Below are 17,726 nucleotides of genomic sequence, written 5' to 3' on the forward strand. Positions count from 1 at the left end.
AGAAAAAAACTCTATGGGGAAAAAGACAGGCAGGTGGGGTTTGTTTCATGATTAACAAAAGACAAACTAGCCAAATGTCAAAAATATGTCCGTAAACTCTCGAGCCAACTGCCCAGACGGCATCGCAAGCCGCGATCTCAGAGCATGTGCAGACCAGTTGGCTCGAGTGTTTACGGACAAATTCAATCTCTCCATATCCCAGTCTGTTGTCCCCATGTGCTTCAAGATGTCCACCATTGTTCCTGTACCCAAGAAAGCGAAGGTAACCTAGCTAAATGACTATCGCCCTGTAGCGCTCACTTCTGTCATCATGAAGTGCTTTGAGAGGCAGATCACTTCTACCTTACCCGACACCCAAGACCCACTACAAATTGCATATCTCCCCAACAGATCCACGGATGTAGCAATCGCCATTGCACTGCACACACTGCTCTATCCCACCTGGACAAGATAAATACTTATGCAAGAAGAATGCTGATCAGCCTTCAAACTCATCACTAAGCTCAGGGCCCTGGGTCCTCCTTGTGCAACTGGGTCCTGGACTTCCTGACCGCCTACTCAATGTGGTGAAAGTAGGCAACAAAAACTCTGAACTGAACATCAACACAGGGGCCCCACAGGGGTGTATGCTAAGCCTCCTCCTGTACACCCATGACTGCGTGGCCACACACGTCTCCAACTCCATCATCAAATTTGCTGACGGCACAACAGTGGTAGGCCTGATTACCAACACAGATGAGACAGGTGGAGGTGAGAGCCTGGCAAAGCGGTGTCAGGAAAATAACCTCTCCCACAACGTCAACAAAATGAATGAGCTGATTGTGGACTACAGTAGACAGCAGAGAGAGCACACTCCCATCCACATCGATAGGGCCGCAGTGGAGAGGGACAAAAGCTTCAAGTTCCTCAGCGTGTACATCACTAACAACCTGAAATGGTCCCTTCACAAAGACAGCGTGGTGAAGAAGGCACATCAGCTGAAAATATTTGGCTTGGCCCCTAAGACCCTCACTAACTTCTACAGATGCACCATTGTGAGCATCCTGTCTGGCTGTATCATTGCCTGGTACGGCAATTGCACCATCCACAACTTCCACCCACTACCATCTAGAAGGAGGAGACAGTAGAGGTGCATCAAATCTGGGGCCGAGAGACTGAGAAGCAGCTTCTATCTCCAGGACATCGGACTGTTAAACAGCCACTACTAGCCGGCCTCCACCCAGTACCCTGACCTGAACCTTAGTCACTATTCTAGCTGGCAACCACCCAGTACTCTACCCTGCACCTTAGAGATTGCTGCCCTATGTACACAGAGTCATTGAACACTGAACACTGTTATAACATTTGCATGCTGTTTTAGCCACTTCATATGTATATACTGTATTCTAGTCATGGCTCATCATATATCATTTATTTTTATGGATTATGTGTGTATCGTTTTCTTTTTTAAATTTCTAGGTATTACTGCACTGTTCGAGCTAGAAATACAAGCATTTCGCTGCACCTGTGATACCATCTGCAAATCTGTGTACGCGACCAATACATTTTGATTTGTGCATGTGTGTGTCTGTGTCTATGTGTGTGTGTGTTTGTGAGTGTGTAAAGGTGGTTGTTTTTGTGGTGTCGCTCGCCTATTCCCATCTTCACCAACAGCAAGGTGGACATTGATCCAATTTCTTAACTAGGCTTTGTGTTGTGGTTTTCATTTACTTCTGTAGTCCGCTCGTAATCTCTCTCTCTCTTTCTCTCTCTCTCTCATTCGGTATAATCAGCTTAGAACTTAACCATTGGCCTGCTATCCTGCAGATTCCCAGCCCACCCCATAAACACACCACACAGCACACAGCACACAAAACACACACACACAATCAGCTTTCTTGACCACCATTCCCAGGATGGATAGGCTGTTGACCGTATAGTGAATAGTGTATACAGGATCTTAATTTGATCCAGTTTGCTACAGCATGAAAATAATCCTGCAGCAACGGGATATGTGAATTATTATGTGGATTATAATTAAAGGCCATTTTTGTAGGGGTTGATGCCTTTTCAAGTCTGACATTTCAAAGTGGAAATGACAAACTTCTGGAGACTTAAACCTTAAATGCACTCAACATTTAAAATGTCCTGCATTGCAGGAAGGTTCTCCTGCAACATGGTGATCAAATTAAGATCCTACATCTGTAGGGCTCTCCTGAGGCCTGCTAAATCAATCACTACACTTTGGAGAAACAGCATGAAAACAAAAACATTCCTTTAACATGTTGAACTTTGTTAATTTTGCTGAAATAAGAGATGAATGATTTGAAGTATTTTAAAAAATAGATATTTGTTTGTATCCCTATCAATACTACCGAATCTCAAGGTATGATTGTGTAATAAGCCATATCTGCATCTGTTTTACTATTCCATTACTATTAACAAGTTGTTGGTATTTTTGTATAAAATGATCATAATGAAGGTGCAACAATTGTGTCCACCAACCAAATTGATGTAATTTGGGACAATTGAAGGATGAGTGTGGAGCTTTAGGGTGTACGTTGTATGACAATCTAACATTACTGAGGTCAATTATGGGAATTAGCTTAGCTTTTCAATTAAGTGATTGCAATTCACAATTAGCGCTATCGTTCTCTCTGAGCACAAGCTATGGTGCTGCCAGGCTACATCCTTTGCTATTGTATGGCCTTGTTGTAATAGTTATTATCTTGAGCCTTTGAGCTTTGTATGGTGGGAGTGGATTTGGTTTCTTTTAGGGTTGAAATTCAGGCTAGAGTTCTGTTGCATCCCTGTGAAACACTGCTACCTCTTTTGAAGGGCGTAGGCAGCAGAGAATGGCTATTAGGGATGTGAGGTGTATTCAGCTAAGCTGAAATGTTGAACGATCACTCAAAACCAACACAGAATTGACTTGAACGTTTGATGCGTATATTGAAACGGTACGCATTCTGAATGCACCGTTTGTAGAATACACCGTTTCGAACACACTGGTTATGGGGATAGCCTTAATAATTGTGTGTTAAAACAATTTCTCAATGTCAATGTTGCCAGGCAGGTATTTTTTTAAATTTGAAATAAAAACACGAATTTATAATACATTTTTGATTTATTTTTATTAATAATCATAGTAATGTTTTATTGTCAAAGTCACCTGATAGTTGCAGTGAAATAAGCATCTGGTTGTAAAAAAAAACCCGGATAAAGTCTTTGCGTTATGTTGTCTAAACGCATAAGGTCCATCACAGCTGTAGGAAGAAGACGTTAACATTTTGACTGAAGGGCTTTGGCAGTGCGCTGCTTAATCTCCTTACCCAACTGCTCTATACACTCTTAGAAAAAAAGGTCCTATCTAGAACCTAAAGGGTTTGTCGGCTGTCCCGATAGGAGAACCCTTTGAAGAACCCTTTTTGGTTCCTGGTAGAACCCTTTTGGGTCCAAGTAGAACCCTTTCCCCAGAGGGTTCTACATGGAACCCAAAAGAGTTCTGCCTGGAACCAAAAAGAGTGTACATAGGAGCCGTTAATCAGTAGCCTGTTTTTTTATTTTTTTTAAGAGGCACCTTTTTGAAGTCCCCACCCCTTTCCCTTCCTCCATCTCTCGCCCCTCTCCTCTGCTCTCCACATGCATTGAGAGGAAGTTAGCTTTGAGTGGGGGTGTGTGCATGTGGGGGAGGGGCGCAGTGCACAGAGATAGAGAGAATGCACGCTGCTGTCTTTGAAGCCTATTGTTTTTTATTCTCTCTCTATCTCTCTCTCTCTCCGCATTTCATTCCCCACTCCCCCATCATCCTCAGAGCTTGGTTGCTGATTGGCCAAGCCACCGACAGGGTGAAATTAGACAGGAAGTAGCTCTGGATAAAAAGAAAATGCAAAGTGGGGCTACATGACTGAGACTTCCTGTGTTCTCCATTTCCTGCTTGACCTTTCACCTCGCAATGGGCCACACATAGTTCATTTGGTGGGATTTGGAAGTCTGCAGCTACCCTGGTGTGTGTGTTAGCGTGTGTGTGTACTTCTTTCATTCTGCTGAGTGGGTTGAGTTGTCGTGGGCCCCTTTGTGTAGTAGACTGTATATGTAATGCTGTTGTGTTATTGTCACTATTCTACAGCTACGCCATCTTCCCTAAAACTAATTTTGGCCTCCATTTTCAAACCTCCATGGTCTGTTGTAGTTATACTCTCAAATGAAAAGGACAGTAAGGGTTACTTAAGCCAACCACCCACTGACTTAAGTTTAAAAGTGAATGACATAATCACAGTTTGTATGTGTGTATTTGTGTTGGTAGGTGTTTACAGTATGTTAGTATGATCATGAGTATTTTATCTATGTGCCCTTTTATTTTCGCTAGTGTGTTCGGACCTACATTTATGGTGTGCCTTTGTTTGTTTTTGACTGTATTTTGTAAATCAAGGGGCATCTACAAAGTCTGTATGCACTTGGTGCGTGTGGTGTGGGTGTGTTGGTGTTTTCAGAACACAAAGTGTGCGTTTGTGTGTTCAAACGTGAATGTGTGGCGCCTAAGTGATTATGTGGCTGTGTTAATTTGTACTTAAATATATATATATTTTTTTACAATACTCATTCTGATATATGTTCAAATGTGTACACGTGTGGACGAGTGGGTGTGTTTGTTTTTAATCTGCTTGGAGGTTGTGTGACTTGGTGTGTTTTGTGTGGGCGTCTGGGTGTGTGTTTATGATTATGGGCTATGGAATGCTTCTCATTGTTTTTCCTTCCACCGGGAGGACACCCGAGTCCTCCAGCGCTGCTGAGACTGGCCCGTCATGCATCGGTGAGCCACCGGTGGGGGGCGCTCTAGGGACCTTTCCAATGCTAAACAGACGGCCTGATGGGAAGGGGAGGCGAGCCACTCAGGGCGACATGCATGCCTGTGTAAGAGCTCACTGTGAAAATCGCACCTCCTCTGTGTATGCGTGTGTGTGGTTGTGTACATCTTATGTAAAATTACCTGAGGGTGTGTGTGCTATGCAATTGAGCCTGATTTTGGCATGGAACGGGCTTTTTTTTAATACATTTGTTGTTCAGTATGAAGTTTTTAGTTTTGTAGTTGTGTTTGTTTATTAAATGGTGGGTATGTAGAAGATAGCCCTATTTGGTAAAAGACCAAGTCCATATTATGGCAAGAACAGCTCAAATAAGCAAAGATAAATTACAGTTAACTGCACCTCAGATTGCAGCCCAAATAAATGCTTCACAGCGTTCAAGTAACAGACACATCAACATCAACTGTTCAGAGGAGACTGTGTGAATCAGGCCTTCATGGTCGATTTTCAGCAAAGAAACCACAACTAAAGGACACCAATAATAAGAAGAGACTTGCTTGGGCCAAGAAACACGAGCAATGGACATTAGACCTGTGGAAATTTGTAGTTTGGTCTGGTGTCCAAATCTGAGATTTTTGGTTCCGACCTCTGTGTATTTGTGAGACGCAGTGTGGGTGAACGGATGATCTCCGCATGTGTAGTTCCCACTGTAAAGCATGGAGGAGGAGGTGTTATGGTGTGGGGGTTCTTTGTTGGTGACACTGTCTGTGATTTATTTAGAATTCAAGGCACACTTAACTAGCATGGCTACTACAGCATTCTGCAGCAATACGCCATCCCATCTGGTTTGGGCTTAGTGGGACTATCATTTGTTTTTCAACAGGACAATGACCCAACACACCCAGGCTGTGTAAGGGCTATTTTACCAAGAAGGAGCGTGATGGAGTGCTGCATCAGACGACCTGGCCTCCACAATCCCCTGACCTCAACCCAATTGAGATGGTTTGGGATGAGTTGGACCAGGGAGTGAAGGAAAAGCAGCCAACAAGTGCTCAGCATATGTGGGAACTTCTTCAAGACTGTTGGAAAAGCATTCCAGGTGTAGCTGGTTGAGAGAATGCCAAGAGTGTGGAAAGCTGTCATCAAGGCAAAGGGTGGCTACTTTGAAGAATCTCAAATATAAAATACATGTTGATTTGTTTAACCCTTTTTTGGTTACTACATGATTCCATATGTGTTATTTCAAAGTTTTGATGACTTGATGACGTAGAAAATTGTGAAAATAAAGAAAAACCCTTTATGTGTAGGTATTCGAAAACATTTGACAGGTAGTGTGTATAGTATATATTATGTAATTTTCGTTATTGGATATACAATTTCAGGAAATTATATTAAATGTATATTTACATTTTAGTAATTTAGGACACGCGCTTATCCAGAACGACTTGTGAGTAGTGAGCTCAAAGTGATTATAATTTAGGAAATATTCCCATGCATAAATAGAGGGATATGTGATCATATCCCAAAGTCTGTTTAGGATTTTTGTGGACCAATTTGCAGTGTACAATTATTTATAACTATGTTCCGGCCCCCTGACCATCCGCTGAAAAATCAGCCCACAGCTGAATGTAATTGGGTACCCCTGCCGTGGAGGCCTATCCTTGAGTGAAATGTTGCGGGAGAGATCTTCAAAGGAGAGGTACAGTGGAACCGAAATTGAGGACATGAGTATAATGGAGGACAGAGGGTCAAGCCATTCAGTTAGGACCTTTCGAAACCTCCTTCAAGTCAATTTTCCCTTACATAACCAACCAGTGTCTGTACAACATATACACACTTACATACATACAAACACACCTTTGTTTTCCTTCACAGGTCTGCGCAAACATGCTCCCTTACACTTTCCCTCTTCCTCATTTTCCCTCTTCCTCATTTTCAACCATGTTTATGGATCTCTCTCTCTCTCTCTCATGCTGTGCTTCTCCCACGCCACCCTATATTCCCTGACCATTCAATTCTTTCACATGGTAAGCTAACACCTCCATGCCCCTCCTATGTGACAATGCTATGGTCTCACCCCCAATAGAGTCTCCTGATCTGACTAAATACATTTGCTTTTGACCCCACCAGCATAAAGCTGTAGGCTTGAGGCTTCTAAGCATCCAGGCCCCTCTTCTTTCTCCCATTGTCCTGTTGGTACCAACACAAGCTATGTACATTAGATGCTACCTCAAAGACAAAGTCAGTAACACAGACATAAACATTCATTAAGCTTCAGCTGAGATCAGTTTTTCAGGAATTTTAAATGTTTGTTCATTTTGGAGTATTTGCTATGTGAGGTTGGGAGCATGTGGAGGGAAGACCACCCCTGAAGGGAAGAACAACAACATATGAACGGGTGCAACCATATTGTCTCCTCACCACTCATCCATCTTCCCCTCCCCTCCCCTGTCGTCATGGCGTCAGCCAATGAGATGCCTGGGAGTCGGCGTTCAGTGTTGTCTAGGTTAATTTAATTTCACAGTTGGTGTGGGTGTGGGGCTGATGGTTGAGGGGGGTTGAAGGGGCAAATGTGAGTTAAGTGTTGGGTGGGGGGCTATGTAGATGTGGGGGTTGGGTGGATGGTTACGTCTATTGATGTATTGATTTGCGGGACAGAGACTTTGATGAATGAAGAAGGGTTTTCGCCGAGGAGGAGAAGTACCAGTTCAAAGGCCCACCCGTCCCCCTCACGTGCTCCCCTCACAAATAGCCTACCGTGGGCGGTGAAGCCTGAAGCACGGCCATGATGTTGACTGTTAATTTGGTAGCTTGCACAAGTTTCCCCAAAAACAGACAAAATCATTTGTTTTCAAGACTGTGGTGTCCTTCGAGTAACTGAACCATTCTATGTGGCTAAATAGTCAGTAGTGCTTTAATTGTTACAGCACATTCAACACGTTGCTGAGCTACCATCCAATGGTGTGGCACAGGAAACAGGAACCTCTTAGCCTCATCATCAAAAAGCCCTGAAACCTTTCGGAATGTTTCTGCTCTTGAAAACAACATGTGCCATGATTGTATTGGGTTGCTTTATGGTAATATATGTGTAGAATGTCATTTACCTGAGGCCCATGAGCATAGATTGGCCATTCCATATGTTTTGTTGCGCAGAGCCCAAGAGGCGAGGCAGGGAATTTTTATTGGGTTGTGTCTCTCCTGGGTGTAGAATCTTAGGTTCAGAGGTCACAAGGGGATTCCAACATGTTAACCCTTTACAAACCAGCAGAGCTGTGAGCTGCCCCTCCCTTATGACCCCTGGCGCCCATTCTCTCCTCCACACACACACACACACACACACACACACACACACACACACACACACACACACACACACACACACACACACACACACACACACACACACACACACACACACACACACACACACACACACACACACACACACACACACAACCCCTCACCTCTCACATATATCATTAGAGCTCCCTCTAGAGTTCAATCAGGAGTTCAATCAGGACGCTGGCAACCAATTGCCAGCTCTGTGTTTCAGTTGCCCTTAGGCACACAGATCTAGCATCAGCTTACTCTCTAAAATCTGGTGGAAAATGCGAAAACTGACCGTACATCTAGGGGCGACGTCATTCTACTCCCAGTCAGAGATTCCAAGGGGTTGAAGCAGGAAAATTTGATAGGCTACTATTACCTACCTGCTACCCCTCCTTGTCCTCTTTTCTCTCCTCACTATGTTCCCCTGATCTCCTCCACTTTGCCTTCTCTGTGGCCAAATCTTTGAATAAATCTGTAAATACTACTTTGGTACTGTGTGGTTCAATATACAAGTTATTCAGCTTGTTTGTTTATTCTTGTATTTTGGGGAACCTTGATGATGTTGTTATGGAGATTGTCCTCCCCCTGCTGCAGTTCTTTCTCTCTCGCTCCTGTTTGCGCTCTGTCACACTCTGTCCCTTTCTCGCATGCGTTCCCCTGCAGTCAACTCTCTCTCGCTTAATGCCAACCTCACACCCTCTCTCCCTCTACTATACTCCCTCATAGTTTTTCTCTCTTTCTCTTTCTTTCGCTCTCTCTCTCTTTCTCGCTCTGTGCCCATGTGTTGGGAACGTTCCAGGGCAGCTGGCAGAGTACTAAATCTGTCGTCAGTGTCCGGTTTCAATATACCCATTCTTTCTCCCTACACACCCCAGTCCATCCAACCCACACAAACACTCTCTCTCTCTCTCTCGCTCTCTCTCCGAGTCCAGGCCAGCAACAGGCAGCGGGATATGCAAGCTGGCAGATGCTGATGAGCTGAGACACACACACACACACACACACACACACACACACACACACACACACACACACACACTTTCAGCGTCGCTCATGTGTACTGAACCAGGATGTTAAGACCTGAAACACAAGACTGCCAACCGTGTGTGTGTGAGTGTGTGTGTGTCTGTCTCTGACAGCTTGTCATAACTTTCAATGGTGCATTGGCGGTCAGTACAATGGAGCTCGTCGTTTTTTTTATGGTCACAGAATTCTCAGTTGAGAGGCTCAAAGTATTGGAGTTGTACTTGTGAACTAGTATAAAACATATGGAGTAGTGACACCGATGCTCTTTCCTCTCACAGTCGCTGCAGGCAAACTCTGAGATACACTGGTATTTTACGATGCTAAACCGCGAACCAGAGAACCCAATCATGCTTCTGATTCAATTAAATAAAGAATGAGGTTTGACCCAAAAATATTTGGTAAATTTCCATGTAGGTTTATAATAAAAAAAGTTTCAGAATTGGATGGTTAATTAAGTGATAATGCCCGAGAAGCTGGTGTTTGGAGGCTATATTGGTACGGGTGTTGTTATTACCAATATATCCTCCAAACACCAGCTTCGAGGGTACTATCACTTTTATACAAAGGGTTACCAACACATTCAAATAATGATTTACATATTTTCCATAAAAACATTATTTTGATGAATTTAGTCATACTATTCATACTTCCACAAGATATAGTCCCGACACAAATCTGGGGTTGTTACTCAAGCCGGCTGGTCGGCTGGTGGTTCGGTTGCCAGAGACGCAACCCAGCCATTCGTTCTAAATGTCCATTGTCATACTGGCTGGCAATGTTCTTATCCCGTGCTTGCTAGCTAGCCGACTACGGCTAACTGACAGTCACGTTAAAAAGTGCGGCCAGAATAACAGCAAAGTAACTGCATTTGCATTTGTTTAAGCTGTTTTCTAGTGACAGTTGTTAGGATACATACATAGCAATGTGCTAATGAGGCACGATTTCGCCTGGCATAAAAAAAAACTTGTTCACTTGTTCAGCGGAGCTAGACAACAACGCAGCTAACACAATCACTTCAAACTATAAAGACTGCAAACCAGCTGCACTTCATTTGACCTTATTTCAATTGACGGTTGTTTATATCCCATCAAAATGATGCCAGCCGATTCATGATTTCGACTGGCTGAGAAACGCTGCCTGCTTGTCTGTCTTGTCCGCTGTTGAAAACTAAATGTTAGTCTAAAAGAAATGTGAGATAATGTCTAGATGCTTTTTATAGTGGAGATCCACATTTATAAATTGCCTGGCTGGGGAGATGAGACATTGGATTGCACAGTCAGATGGAACAGAGTAAATAGGCATTTTAACATCATAGATTTAGCCGGTGGTAACTTGTAGAATAGACACCGGCTGGGATGCGGTTTTAACCAATCAGTATTCAGGATTAGACCCACACACCAGGCAATAGTTGGACCAAATCCATTTGACTGCATGAAGTATGTAAATGTTTTACGTCCATGTTTGCGTTTAATATTTTCAAATAGTATTTCTCTATTTCTCTCTTTCACTCTCTTTTAGGACCAGGAAACTCCAGATCAGAAACATTCCTCCACACCTGCAGTGGGAGGTGAGTGCCCCTGGTTTGACCATAACATAGTTTCACCATATCAAAATGTATCAATGGGTCCGTTAGTGTCTCTCAATCAGTTTTAGATGGAAAAGCCTAGGTTAGTCCCTACTACAACATAGGTAAGTAATCAGGAAAAATCTGTTCAGAACATGATGTTCTGTGTAGCCATCTGAGATGTGAGTGAGTTAGGGGAGTAAAAAGGCATTTAGATTGACTATGGCTGCGGACATGATTGTCTTTATTGTGGGGCGGCTTTATTTTGGGGGCGGCAGGTAGCCTAGTGGTTAGAGCATTGGGCTAGTAACCAAAAGGCTGCTAGATTGAATCCTCGAGCTGACAAGGTAAAAATCTGTTGTTCTGCCCCTGAACAAGTCAGTTAACCCACTGTTCCTAGGCCGTCATTGTAAATAAGAATTTGTTCTTAACTGACTTGCCTAGTTAAATAAAGGTTTTAAAATAAATGGTGGGTGTGGGTGTTGAGCGGCGCACGCTACCGCTGACAGCTGGACGAAGACGGGCCACATGTCTCTGCTAAGGCGGGGGGGGGGCTCTTTCGCTTTCTCTCTCGCTCTCCACTCCATCCTGCCAGTGCTCGCGTGCAACGCAGTATGTCCTTCCCTAGCTGGCCACACGAGGGTAACGTTTCTCCATCCATGTTATAGCCCTGAACATGAGCCAGAAGGAGTTTTAAAAGAAAATAGGCCCAATGTCAGACTAAGAAACCACGTTGAAGACACAATTCTAACTCATTACATCAGAGCAGTCAAACCAAGCTTCTGGATGGCCAGATATGCCTTTTATCCAAGCGTCATACCAGTGCATAAATTATACATATGGGTGGTCCCGGGAATCAAATCCACTGTCCTGGCATTGCAAGCACCATGCTCTACCAACTGAGCCACACAGGACATCAGTGTCTGATTTAGACCAGGGAAGTGTCTCTCTCCAGTCAGTAACACTAATCAATGAAGTGGGAGGTTGAAATGATGCAGACACTTTGGCCCTTGAGGACTGGAACTGCTTTACACTGATGTAGGAAGTGAGACAAATAGGAGAACATTGGAGAAACTCGGTTGAGGTGGAAATGTCGAAACACAACTATAATGAAATTGTGTTCTCCCCTCCCTAGGTGCTGGATGGTCTGCTGGCCCAATATGGGACCGTTGAGAACTGCGAACAAGGTAAGATACTGAAGTTACCTCTGGGGAAAAACTAAAGTTATTCTGTTCTATTCATAGCCGGTCAGACTTCGCTCTGAACATCGGATCTACAAATCCAATGATAAGGCTTCCTTTACACACTCACTGGGCAAGATTATAAGGAGATTCACAGTAATTCTTTGCACAATGCTTTTGCACTACAAAAATGTCACTCACTCTTTTCTATCGAGTCCTGACCGGATCTGCTTTCCCTTATCCATCTGAGCTACAAAACAAAAGCATATTCATAAAGCGTCTCAAAATAGGAGTGCTGATCTAGGATCAGGTCCTACCTGTCCAGGTTATCTTAATCATTAAGAGAAAAAACAGATTTTAGATCAGCACTCCTACTCTGAGGCGCTTTATGAATAAGGGGTGTGATCAGAGTTCTGAGAGTCCTTCTGTCGTCCAAGCACCTCCCTTTGTGAATGCAGCTCATTAAGAAATAGCTTGAGTATACCAGTCTACAGGACACCCCGCAAGAGTGAAGTCTTTATGTCAGTGGTAAATCGCTGCTTCTCAGTCCTTCTCTGTCAGCGAATCAGATTTGATCAATGGGATATCCCATGCTCTGTCGTAGGTCAATCAATATCATTAACTCTCAGGAAATGGGTCTGACAAGGAGGTGGGTTTAAATCCTCTGACTTATGCAATCTCCCCTCCTCCCTCTCTCTCTCTCTCCTCCCCTCTCCTCCCCTCTCACTCTGGCTCCTTTTCTTAGTGAACACAGACAGTGAGACTGCGGTGGTCAACGTCACATATGGAACTCGGGAACATGCCAGACAGTAAGTCTCCCATAGTGCATGATCTTTTCTACATCTCTACTTCCAAATGTACCCAGTCCATATCCTTTCACACCTTGCTTATCTGGATGTGTTTGTGTCCATATAATGTATGCCATTTAGCAGACTCATTTATCCAAAGGGACAGTCATGAGTGCATACATTTTACAAAGGGCTGGTCCCAGAAATCAAACCCACTATCCCGGCATTGCAAGCGCCATGCTCTGCCAACTGAGCTATGGAGGACCATATGAATGAAGCGTATAGGGCTAAATTACACTACCGTTCAAAAGTTTGGGGTCACTTAGAATTTTCCTTGTTTTTGAAAGAAAAGCAATTTTTTTGTCCATTATAACAACATCAAATTGATCAGAAATACAGCGTAGACATTGTTAATGTTGTAAATGACTATTGTAGCTGGAACCGGCTGATTTATAATGGAATATCTACATAGGCGTACAGAGGCCCATTATCAGCAACCATCACTCCTGTGTTCCAATGACACGTTGTGTTAGCTAATCCAAGTGCATCATTTTAAAAGGCTAATTGATCATTAGAAACCCCTTTTGCAATTATGTTAGCACAGCTGAAAATTGTTGTGCTGCTTTAAGAAGCAATACAACTGTCCTTCTTTAGACTAGTAGAGTATCTGGAGCCTCAGAATTTGTGGGTTTGATTACAGCCTCAAAATGGCTAGAAATAAAGAACTTTCTTCTGAAAGTCATCAGTCTATTCTTGTTCTGAGAAATGAAGACTATCCCATGTGAGAAATTGCCAAGAAACGGAAGATCTCGTACAACACTGTGTCCAACTCCCTTCACAGAACAGTGCAAACCGTCTCTAACCAGAATAGAAAGATAATCATCCCCATCTTAAAATTGGCTCATTCATCCCCCCTCCTCTCCCTTAACTATTACCCAGGTCGTTACCGTAAATGAATACGTATTCTCAGTCAATTTACCTGGTAAAATAAAAAAATACAGAATTACAGTTGACCAGGGCAGCTAAAGTGGGGCAGAAATTTGATGAACTGACTTGTTGGAAACGTGGCACCCTATGACGGTACCACGTTAAAAGTCAATGAGCTCTTCGGTGAGGCCATTCTATAGGCAATGTTTGTCTATGGCAATAGCATGGCTGTATGCTTGATTTTATACACCTGTCAGCAACGGGTGTGTCTGAAATCCACTCATTTGAATGGGTGTCCACATACTTTTGTATATATGGTGTGTATATCACTCGCTTGACCTCTAGTGGTATGATAGTAGGACTGCAGTTGGGGATTGCTCTGCCCTGCAACATGAAAAATGATCAAAGATATTAAAGATGAACTTACACACATGCAGCCGATGAATTTGGCCATAGTAGAATGTTTCACTTAAGAAAAGCATTGTTTTGAGACATTTGGCTTTCGAGGTCCAGGTAAAAAACATTTGGGGAGTAAAAACAGATCGTCATTATAGAAAGCTATTCAGAAAACCTCATGGGTGAAAGACACAAACCACGGGAACTCTTTCCTTCTCTTTCGTCATCCTTACAAATGACCATTTCTAGTTTTGCTGCTATTGTCGATGTATAATTAAATGTGAAATCTAACATCTACCCGTTTCTCCCAGGGCTATCCAGAAGCTGAACGGCTACGAGTTTGAGAACAATTCCTTGCGTGTCTCCTACATCCCAGATGAGACGTCGGATGTCGACTCCCAACACGGCCCAGACAATAGTCGTCGCCCCGGTTACGGGCCCCGCGGCCCCCGTGGCGGTTCCCCGGGCTCAGGCATGCCCTCAAAACACCAGCATGCCGACATCCCCCTCCGACTCCTGGTGCCCACCCAATTCGTGGGGGCCATCATCGGCAAGGAGGGTGCCACCATCCGCAACATCACCAAACAAACCCAGAGCAAGTAAGTACCAATATCAGTTGACCAATATAGTAGTAACAGTGCCAGTGAACCAGATCAAGTGAGTGCAAGTCAGGCCATACCGGTGACTTGTTGCTAGAATAGACAGAGCAAAGCCTTGACTGAAATGAAGCTTTACTACATCCCATCTTTGTTATTAAGGCTTTGAAAGTGATTATGAAAATGTACTGGGAGCGTTGCACAAACCCAAAGAGCTTTCGATTGAATTTGAACAAACCAAAAGTGCCCAGCCCACCTGCTTGTGAACACAACACTGTATGGCCAAACGGACTTTCCTGCGTTTTCTGTCCCTGCTGCTAGAATCGACGTCCATCGCAAAGAGAATGCCGGCGCAGCTGAGAAGCCAATCAGCATCCACTCCACCCCCGAGGGCTGCTCCTCTGCCTGCCGTTTGATCCTGGACATCATGCAACAGGAGGCTAAGGACACCAAGACGTGAGTGCAGTGTCCATGAAGCAGCTGTCAAACCTGCACAGTGTGACAACTTTAAAGTGACCCTCCAGCTATTTAGTAACTTTTCCCATAAAGAAAAACGGTATCTCCGATTGTGCTAGGGGTGGACGTTTATGCATGCCGTTAGGAAACGGTACATTTGATTTTCTTCTGTGTTTAATCTCATACTGTGTTCTCCTTGTCCTCTCAAGTGCTGAAGAAGTACCCCTGAAGATCCTGGCTCACAATAACTTTGTCGGCCGACTGATCGGCAAGGAGGGGCGCAACCTGAAGAAAGTGGAGCAGGACACCGACACCAAGATCACAATCTCCCCGTTAGTCACACACATCTAAAAACATACAAACACATCAACACTCATCATGAAACACACCTGGGTATGTTTATGTAGAGCTGCCATGGTCAATTAGGAAAGATCATGCACCGTGTGATGGAAACATATGACTATATCCAATAACTGATTAAATGTACTGACTTGTTTCTTCATTATTGTCTCCAGTGATCAACTGTGGTTGATTAACAATGTTCCTTGTTATTTTTCTCCCTCTGCTCCTCTCCCCATCACCTTTCTGCTTCTTATTTCTCATTCTACCTGCTCTTCCTGTTTCTTATCGTTCTCCTTTTCCACCTGACCTCTCCCTCTTTCCTATTCTTCTCTTTCACCTCTCCCACCCTGTCTCTTCCTTCCCTCCACTCCTGTCTGAAGACTCCAGGACCTGACTGTGTACAACCCAGAGAGGACCATCACAGTGAAGGGACCCATCGAGGCCTGTTGTCTGGCCGAGACGGAGATCATGAAGAAAGTGCGCGAGGCCTATGACAATGACATGGCCGCCATGAATGTGAGTCAATGCTCAATAAAGTTACTGGCCTCCAATTCTCTTCAAAACACAATGGTCTCTCACATAGATCTTTCTCCTGCCCCTGGCACATTAGGTTTCCACCTGTATTTGTTGACTTTCGTAGGGAGAAACGCACATGCAGTAATTGTCACATGCACTCAAACTATCATGCACTCTCAGATCAGTTCCTTTGGCACTTACCTGCTTCTTGTCTCCAGCAACAGACTCATCTGATTCCCGGACTGAACCTTGGAGCGCTTGGACTTTTCCCCCCTTCCGGTTCCATGCCCCCTCCCCCATCAGGCAACTCTGCATCCCCCTATGGCTCTTTTGGGGTAAGTGCACAGGCTTCTATCTAAGCCCGTTGGGTTCCAGTCATTGAGCTTTAGTTGAGTTAGCTGTGTTTGCAAACGCTGATGCTAGCTTTCACAAACATGACCTCGGTCTGCCTCAGGGTTGGGTTGTGGTGTGGTAATAACCTCTAGATCAGCGGGGTCAGATCTTGGTTGGGCTGTGGTCATGTTGTGATACAGTTGTAACTGTTTCATGTCACCCTACAGGCCCCTGAGCAGGAGACAGTCCATGTGTACATCCCGGCCCAGGCGGTAGGAGCTATTATTGGCAAGAAGGGACAGCATATAAAACAGCTGAGCCGCTTCGCTGGAGCATCAATCAAGGTGAGAGATTTACTGGTACACACAGACATTCACTCACACACGGAAATTGGTCAATGAGGAAAGATAATGCACCGAGCGGGATGTAAATAGTGCATTTCATCACCGCTCTGAAACTGATTTGAGAAAAACAATGACTTTTTTGAGACACCTATACTTGTACATATCATGTCTCTGTAAAGGACGTCACACTGCTTGCTTAGCGAGTACCACTTCCTTCTGATTCGGCCCATACCTGCCTCAAACTAGGGACCTCTGCTTCGCTAGCACACGTGACCGCCCTCCTTAAGCGTCTTGCCGGTCGGCGCCATGTGAAGTAAGTTTCGCACATCCCCATGTGCCATAGACGTCTATCTATGTGGTTTAAGTTGACCTTCATATCTTTTCCCCTCCAGATTGCCCCAGCGGAGGCTCCTGACTCCAAGATGCGAATGGTCATTGTAACTGGCCCACCTGAGGCCCAGTTCAAGGTACAGTAGAATGGGAGCATGATCAGACAATTTCTTTTTCAGCCCCTGTTTGTCATAGTGTTCATATCAGTGTCCAGAACTGGGAGCCCTCTTCTTGTTGTTTGCATCTTTCTTTGTGTGTGGTCTCTGCTTGCCTGTCCTGCCTTCTCTTCCTCCATCCATTTCCTCTTCTCCAACCTGTATTATCCTACTTTTAGCCTTACACTCTTCCTCTCCTTTGTACTCTCTTTTTTCCCCTCCAAATCCCTGTTGAAGTCACATGTCAAGCCATAGGGTGTAGTTACTTTTCGATGTCAAACTGACGTTTGACTCTTTGTCGCCACCTCAGGCTCAGGGCAGGATTTATGGTAAACTGAAGGAGGAAAACTTCTTTGGGCCAAAGGAGGAAGTGAAGCTGGAGACACACATCAAGGTAGCTGCTGCCGCTGCCGGCCGAGTCATCGGGAAAGGCGGAAAGACGGTGAGTGTAAAGGATATTCTCTGAGTCCTTCTCAAGTTCCATCCCGTTCTCTTTTTGGCATAGCTTGTACCCTTTATTACAGTCAATTATGTTCCTATATTTCCTTGTGGCTATCCTCTCCTGAGCTATAACAACTGGGCATAGGACCACGACTCACTATAAACAGTCATGTTAGTTTTAACTAAGTGCAAATCACTAACAAAACATTCTTATTCC

The 17,726-nt window shown here is 44.2% G+C and overlaps 1 protein-coding gene across 3 annotated transcripts in view; it reads left to right on the top strand.

Moving 5' to 3' along the window:
- LOC109898340 (insulin-like growth factor 2 mRNA-binding protein 1) overlaps nt 1-17,726 on the top strand; it is a 56,531-nt gene that overhangs the window by 32,594 nt on the left and 6,211 nt on the right. The window contains exons 3-13 of one of the 3 annotated variants that reach the window (XM_020493284.2): nt 10,659-10,707; nt 11,840-11,891; nt 12,631-12,694; nt 14,308-14,595; nt 14,914-15,048; nt 15,258-15,380; nt 15,771-15,906; nt 16,125-16,241; nt 16,467-16,583; nt 16,976-17,050; nt 17,379-17,510. In XM_020493284.2, coding sequence (XP_020348873.1) covers nt 10,659-10,707; nt 11,840-11,891; nt 12,631-12,694; nt 14,308-14,595; nt 14,914-15,048; nt 15,258-15,380; nt 15,771-15,906; nt 16,125-16,241; nt 16,467-16,583; nt 16,976-17,050; nt 17,379-17,510 — 1,288 coding nt within the window. The remainder of the gene's footprint in view (nt 1-10,658; nt 10,708-11,839; nt 11,892-12,630; nt 12,695-14,307; nt 14,596-14,913; nt 15,049-15,257; nt 15,381-15,770; nt 15,907-16,124; nt 16,242-16,466; nt 16,584-16,975; nt 17,051-17,378; nt 17,511-17,726) is intronic. The other 2 variants (XM_020493286.2, XM_020493285.2) reach the window with 2 other exon arrangements.

The sequence above is a fragment of the Oncorhynchus kisutch genome, linkage group LG10 (assembly GCF_002021735.2).
Source record: "Oncorhynchus kisutch isolate 150728-3 linkage group LG10, Okis_V2, whole genome shotgun sequence".
NCBI classification, from domain to species: Eukaryota; Metazoa; Chordata; class Actinopteri; order Salmoniformes; family Salmonidae; genus Oncorhynchus; species Oncorhynchus kisutch.